Genomic DNA, 8147 nt, shown 5'->3' with positions numbered 1-8147 from the left:
TTATGAACATAAATTATTGATAACAGGATTAATAATACTACAGCTAAACCATATGTTTTAACAGAACTGGACACTTGAAATCCATTTAATAATGTTTTTAGAAATAACCCATATTATAATGCCACTTCCAGATTGTTGCTAAAAATACATCATGTTTACTAATTGCCCTTTCGTGAATACCAGCCATTTGCTCATCAACATTTATTCATTAGAACTAAAACCTGTCACATGACAAATATGTTTTATCTACGTAAATTTCTATTTATCAAATAGAAATGTTTCACTAGGTATTTTTAAACAAAAGTTAACATGCGCATGTACAATACAAACTATTTTTACGTATCTATACAAACGGAATATTCATTTATTAAATCCAATACCCCCAGTTTGTTCCTGTTGCTTTACTGAAGTTAACATTCGGAACGTGACTGCAAGTTCGGCATCGGAAACGCGAACGCCGTCGGCGGCGGCGGGCGGGCGGGCGCGCGCGCGCGCTCACGCACCCGCTGGTTGGTTGGTTGCAGCCGGGAGGGGGCGGGGCGTGTCCATGGCGATCTAACATGGCCGAAGAGACGGCGGCTGGAGAACATTTGGAGTTTCTCAGGGACAGGCACGTCGGCTTCTTCGAGCGATGCCTGAAGATCTTACCCGAGAGGTACTGCTCGCTGGAGACCAGCAGGTATGGCAGGGCCCTGGTGCACGATGGCGGGGGCCGCTGGCCGAGCTAGATTTAAGCGAGGGCCCAGAGGATCCTCGAGTTTCGCCCCACCCACTCTGCTGCAGCCCCGCGTCCGGGCGGCTTCGGACGGGTCGGGGCAGCGGGGCAGGGGACACGGTGCACCAGAAGAGGGAGATCCCTCTATCCTCCTGTCACCGCTATAGCAAGCAGTTGTCCCTCAGGCTGAGCTTTGGGTGACGGTGAACACATGGAGCAGTTAACGGGCTGTCATCTGTTGGGTTGGGCAATTGCAGAGGCAGGCGCGGAGCTGCTGGGCGTGGACCATACAATAATAGTACCCTTCCTGTAATTCATAATCTTGAAATTAAAATTATGCAGAAAGTAAAACATGATTTTAAATAAACGGGGTTTGCCTTTCGCGCAAGTGAAACCTCAGTCAACTCTTCGTGCATTTACATGCAGAAATATCAAGATATCTCATAAATTTCAGTTCAAGTCTGTAAAATTGCTACATATCAACGTTGTAATTTAACAAAATTGCGATTCGCCAGATTATTTTGTAATAATAAAATACCCGTGCATATACCTTTCGGTAGACCCGTCCATTTCCGTCCTTGGAAATGATTAGTGACTCTGCTACAATCATCTTTTCGAGTAGCGTGCTAGAGTCGATTGCAATAGCGTACTTTTTTTTTACTTTTTCTTGAAGCCTTTGGTTCTTTGGCCAGTTTGTAAATTTTTCCTCTGACACTTTTACTACTACGTGATCACAGATTCTCAAGTATTTATATGCTGCAAGTTTCATTCACTTTTTATAGATGTTGAATAAAAGCAGACATACACAATATTTCTTCTCGTCTGCTCCATCATTCGCTAAGATAGCAGCTCACTTTCTATACGTATGCAGTGGAATCTGGTTAATTGGGCCATCGGTTAATCGGGGCAGCTGCTAATTTGGGACATTTTGTAAAGATCCAAAACTAATCGAGAAAATATCCAGATTCCCTTCGTTTATTTGGGATACATTGCTTGCTTGGAGAGAACAGTTTTTAATAGCGTTTGTTAAGTGTGTTTTATTTTAAAGAACACTGATTTTTGTCATAATGATAGAAAAGTACAGCACAGAAACTGGCCTTTCAGCCCATCTAGTCTGTGCCAAACCATTTAAACTGCCTGCTCCCATTGGAGGTGCAGGTCAATGACCTCCATACCCCTGCCATCCATGAACCTATCCAAACTTCTTATGTTGGAAGTAAGCTTGCATGCACCACTTGGGCTAGCAGCTCGTTTCACACTCTCACAACGCTCTGGGTGAAGAAGTTTCCTCTCGTGTTTCCCTTAAACTTTCCACCTTTCTCCCTTAACCTATGACCTCTAATCCCACCCAACCTCAGTGGAAAAATCCTACTTGCATTGACTATGCACTTCACAATTTTGTACACCTTTATCAAATTTCTCCTCAATCTTCTGTTTTAAAAATGAAGTCTTAAACTATTCAATCTTTCCCTATAACTCGGGTCCTCCAGTCCCAGCAACATCCTTGTACATTTTCTCTGTACTCTTTCAACCTTATTTACATATTTCCTGTAGGTAGGTGGCCAAAACTGCACACACTACTCCAAATTAGGCTTCACCAATGTGTTATACAACTTCAACATAACATCCCATCTCCTGTACTTTAATGCTTTGATTTATGAAGGCCAATGTGCCAAAAGCTTTCTTTACAACTCTATCTCCCTGTGATGCTACTTTTAATGAATTATGGACCTGTATTCTCAGATCGTTTTGTTCCACCACACTCCTCAGTGCCCTTCCTTACACGACGTAAGACGTACCTTGGTTGTTCCTATCGAAGTGCAACACCTTGCACTTGTTTGCATTAAATTCCATCTGCCATTTTTTTAAAATCCATTTTTCCAGCTGGTCCAGATCCATTGTAAGCTCTGATCATTTTCTTTGCTGTCCACTGTACCTCCAGTCTTGGTGTCATCTGTAAATTTGCTGGTCCAGTTAATCACATTATCATCCATATCAGTGATATAGATGGCAAATAATAACAGACCCAGCACCGATCCCTGCGGCACTCCACTAGTCAGCTATCTGCTAGCACTCTGGCTTCTCCCACAAAGCCGATGTGTAATCCAATTACGTATCAAATCTTGAATGCCAAGTGACTGAACTTACTTGACCAACCTCCCATGTGGGACCTTGTCAGATGCCTTGCTAAAGTCCATGTAGACAACATTCACTGCCTTCCCTTCATAAACTTACCTGGTAACTTCTTTGAAAAACTCTATAAGATTGGTTAGACATGACCTATTACACACAAAGCTATGCTGACTATCCCTAATCAGTCCTTGTCTATCCAAATACTCATATCCAGTCCCTTAGAATACTTTCCAATAACTTTCACACTACTGATGTCAGGCCCACAGGCCTATAATTTTCTGATTTACTTTTAAAGCCTTTTAAACAGAGGAACATTAGTTTCCTCCATTCCTCTGGTACCTCACCTGTCACTAAGGATGATTTAAATATCTCTGCCAGAGCCCCTGTAATTTCTGCACTTGCCTCCCACAGGTTCTGAGGGAACACACCTTGTCAGATGCTGGGGTTTTATTCATCCTAATTTGCCTTAAGACAGCAAACACCTCCTCCTTTTCCTCTGTAGTCTGTATAGAGTCCATCAAACGGATGCCATTTTACTTTACTTCTAATCTCAGTATCCATCTCCTGAGCAAATACAGATGCAAAAATCCATTTAAGAACTCCCTCATCTCATTTAGCTCCACGCAAGGATTACCACTCTGATCTTTCAGAGGACCAATCTTGTCCCTTGCAATCTTTTGTTCTTAACACATCTATAGAATCCCCTGGGGTTCTGGCACTCTGGTTCCCATCCCCTGCAACTCTAGTTTTAACTCCTTCCCCACTCCTGTGCAGCCATAGCAAACCTTCCCACTAGGATATTGGCTCCCCCCCACCCCTGTTCAGGTGCAAACTGTCTACTGTACAGGTCCCCCTTCCCTGGAAGAGAGCCCAATGATCCAAAAATTTGACACCCTCCATCCTACACCAACTCCTTAGCCACATGTTAAACTGTATCATTTTCCTATTTCTGGCATCACTAGCATGTGGCACAGGTAGCAATCCTGAGATCTTAACCCTGGAGGCCCTGTCCTTTAACTTAGCACCTAACTGTGGTTTCAAGCATTCAAGCTTAGAAATGCTAGAAACAGTCCGGACCGAAAATGAAATGATTTCACTACTTCAGTAAGTTAGGAACTACGTACAAGGAATTTGAAGGTATCGACGAATCATCTAGAATTTTACCTTTGGTCCCTACCAGGCACTCAGCTATCATGTGTGGCTCCAAGTAGCTGTTTGCATGCAACAGCATTTGCACCCTGGTGCACCGTGATGACAGGCCGGCGAAACAAGCTGAGGATAGCTGGCGGGTCTCATACCCCCACTGAGATAGGGACATGCCTGTCCTAACATACAAAGTCAGCTCTGCTGGACTGGCAGGTGAAATCCCATGGCCAGGAAGGCGTTTCTACAACACTCTGTGGAGGGCACGATGAGGCACAGAAGGAATCATGGTCATCCACTGCAACCAGGGAAAGCTGCAGTTGTGACACCTACTCGTACCACTGGACCTCGATTTCCAAGGTCGAGAGAATGGAACTGCCCCAACTTTTCCACTTTAAAGACTCTCACACAGGTTTCCTGTCCTCATAGGATATGACAGTAGTGTTCTAATTTGTTCTTTATTCCATTTAAATGTGTAATTTGTTACTCAGTTAAGCGGTAGCTGAAGAGTCTCGGCCCAAAACATCGACTGTTTACTCTTTTCGATAGATGTTGCCTGGCCTGCTGAGTTCCTCTGATACTTTGTGTGTGTTGCTTGTCTTTAATACCTTGTTAACTATTTCCATGAAACTTTAATCTATAGGGCAGCCGCTTAATTGGGTCAAGATGTACTGGTCCCAAAGCACCCCAATTAATCAGAATCCACAGTATTTTAATTTGGATCTTATTGTCATTATGTTAGTTTCTGCTAACTTTTATTAATTTATTTTTGAAACTTGAATGCTATTGATGAGGCCAGCAAATGTCCTTTTTTTTTGTTTTGACTAAGGTAGGCCATTTCAAGGCATCAACTTAGCTAGTTTTCTTTGGTTTTATCCATTGTTAACATTTCCATATGATGTAAGATATGTGTTGGCTGTCAGCAATTCTATTTTCCAACCTATTTCCTTCTACCTGTTCCACCTTGAATTCCATTATCACCCTTCAGATTTGCAACAGCCATTTAACAACAAGCAATGTGCGTTTGGGATATGGGAGCAAACTAGAGCAGTTGGGCAATATCCATGCAGATGTGGGGAGAAAGATATAAATGCTGCATAGTGCTGGAGCTCAGGCTCAGCCCATGTTATTAGAGTTGAGTCAGCTGCACACCTGCACCTCAAGTGTCTCACTGTGCTGTTTCCTTAATCTCAAGGGCTTTAATTTTGCAAACAAGTTTGTGTTCTGCTTGCCAAGACCTGGCCAGATGGAAGAAAATCCCTCTTGGTGTAAACTGCAAAACTAAAACTATTATTTTGATTAACCTTCAGTACATGCAGTTCAAGCCATAACTGGTGATTTTCCCCATGGGTCAAGGGAGGAGGTGTGACAGCTTGGCCTGAACTGAGACCTGCTGATGTTGTTTTGTTCCGTGATATGAGAAATGACACTTCTACGTTTTCAGCCCTCTGTTACTGAAAGCCTTGTTCATACCTCATCCCCTTGGGGCTCCACTTCTCCAACAATTTCCCAGCTGAGTTTCTTGCATTCAAAACTAAGATCACTTTGTTTCTGATGTAAAGGAAATGATTTGCCCAAGCTGCTGTGTGAAAGCTGACCCATCCTTCATTGATATTAAACACAAATAAACAATTTTTACAAGAAAAAACACAAATAGAACAAAAAGGTTTAAACTGTAATGATTAGTTAGGGTTGTGCCAGCTGGTTTAAGAATGGAGTGACTGAAGGGAAATAAGGTATTCTGAACCCAGTACGACCTCTGTACCCCGATGGCAGGTGGAAGAAGATGGCTTAGATGGTGGCAATCTTTGATGATGGATGTTGCTGCCGTGAGGCAGCATCTCCTGTCGATACTACCAATGGTGGGGAAGATTCTGCTGTGATGTATGGGGCAGAGTCCACTGCACTCTGCAGCTTCTTGCATTCCTGCACATTCAGATTGTTATGCTAGGCTATGATGCAACCTGTCAGGATACTTTCAACAGTGCATGTGTAGATGTTTGTTTGAGTGACGGTCCAAATCTCCTTAACCTTCTCAAAAAGCAGTGAAGCTAGCACACCTGCCTTGTGATTGACTGAGGCCAGGGCAGGTTGTCTGAGACATAAACACCCAGGAATTTAAAACTGCTGACTCTCCACTGTCAATTTCTCCCCCCTTCCTTCCCCCCCCCCCCACCCCAGTATAGATTGGTTGTTGTTAAGCACCACTCAACCAAGTGTCCTGTCTTGCTTCGGTAAGTTGGTTTCATCACCTCATGTGGTTTGTCCCAACAACAGTGGCATTGTTGGTGAATTTGCATATGGCATTGGAGCTCTGTATGGCCACATAGTCATTTATGCAGAGTGCAGAGCAGGTGTTAAGCATGCAGCCTTGAGTTGCACCCATGTTGATTGTCAGCGAGGTGCAAATACCATTACCAATCCTTGCTGAGGTCTGCTGATGAGGAAGTAGAGTATCCAGTTGCAGAGGGAGGTACAAAGCCCCACATCTGGAAACTTGATGATGAGTTTGGAAGGAATAATTGTGTTGAACCCGAGCTACAGTCACTGAGCAGCAGTTTGACATATGTGTTCCTGTTTAGATGGTCCAGAGCAGAGTGAAGATCCAAAGAAGTTACATTTGCTGTTGGCCTGTTGTGACAGTAGGCACATTGAAGCATGACCAGGTCATGTAAGGGGCAGGAGTTAATTCATACCATAACCAACCTCTCGAAGCACTTCATTGCAGTTTATAAAAGTGCTACCAGGCGGTAATCATTGAGACAGGCCATTATGATCTTGGGCACCCGTACAATCGATACATTTTAAAAAAGGGCGGGAATTATTGTATGTACTGCTCGCAGTTTGATGCAACAGTATAACTCTAAAAGGTGCTGTTCTTCGTAGTCATAGAGTAAGACAGCACAGAAACAGGTTTTTTGGCCCAAATTGTCCATGATGGCAAAACTGCTAAGTTAGGTTTTACACTCTTAGCTGATTGCTAAATTAGACATCCCATTTGTCCATGTTTGGCCCATATCATTTGTACTTGTCCAAGTGTCTTTTAAATGTTACCATGCCTTTTTCAACCTCTTCCTTCGGCAGCTTGTTCCATATGCATGAGGAAGCTACTTTGCAGATTTCCTTTTAAACCTTTTTCTTCTTGCCTTAATCCTAAACCCTCTAGTGTTTGATACCCTCTTCCAGGGGAGGAAGACTATGTATTCACCCTGTCTATGCTCCTCATGATTTTGTACCCCTCTATAAGGCCACCTGTCAGTTACCTACACTTCAATGAATAACATAGCCTATTCAACCTGTCCCTACAAACTCACACCCTCAAATCATGACAACATTTGGATATACGTTCTCCTGTGGAACTGGAGTTGTATGTAAGAGCAAATGGAATAGTCTGGTCTTCACTGGTAATTGTTGGCTTTGGTCAATAGTAGCTCTTTTGTTTCTGAGTCATGAAGTTACAGGTTCAAGCCCCATTTGTGGAAATAGAACAAGTTAATATCAGTGCAGCAGTGACGTATAATTGGAATATTAGAAATACACTTAAATTGACTATTTCTTACATCCTTCACTTACACAAGGAGTAAAAATCTTTTATGTTACATCTCTGAATATGCAATGTGCAAATTGTAGTAATTTGTAATAAATAGTATGTACAGTAAGATATACAACAGAACGGTCAATATAGCTTAGAAAACCAATTGTGTCAGTGTGGATTAATCAGTTTGAAGGGCTGGTGAAAGAAGCTGTTCCGGAGCCTATTGGTCCTGGCCTTAATGTTGCGGTATAGTTTCCTGGATGGTAGTGGCTGGAACAGTTTGTAGTTGGGGTGACTCAGGTCCCTAATGATCTTTCTGGCCCTTTTTACGCACCTGTCAGTGTAAATGTCTCGAATAGTGGGAAATTCACATCCACAGATGCACTAGGATGTCCGCACCACTCTCTCCAGAGCCCTGTGATTGAGGGAAGTACAGTTCCCATACCAGGCAGTGATGCAGCCAGTCAGGATGCTCTCAGTTGTGCTCTTGTAGAAAGTCCTTGGGCTTTGGGGACTAATGCCAAACTATTTCAACCATCTGTGGTGAAAGAGGCACTGTTGTGCTTTTTTTCACCGTGCAGCCGGAATGTACAGACCAAGTGAGATCCTCGGTGATGTGTA

General features: G+C 43.1%; 1 protein-coding gene across 1 annotated transcript in view; it reads left to right on the top strand.

Moving 5' to 3' along the window:
- Positions 1–514: 514 nt before the first annotated feature.
- Positions 515–8147, top strand: part of pggt1b (protein geranylgeranyltransferase type I, beta subunit) — a 55641-nt gene continuing 48008 nt past the window's right edge. The window contains exon 1 of the mRNA XM_073068724.1: positions 515–679. Within this exon, the coding sequence (XP_072924825.1) occupies positions 561–679 (119 nt within the window). The 5' untranslated portion in view covers positions 515–560. The remainder of the gene's footprint in view (positions 680–8147) is intronic.

The sequence above is a fragment of the Hemitrygon akajei genome, chromosome 2 (assembly GCF_048418815.1).
Source record: "Hemitrygon akajei chromosome 2, sHemAka1.3, whole genome shotgun sequence".
NCBI classification, from domain to species: Eukaryota; Metazoa; Chordata; class Chondrichthyes; order Myliobatiformes; family Dasyatidae; genus Hemitrygon; species Hemitrygon akajei.
This window is presented reverse-complemented; position numbering and strand designations above follow the sequence as displayed.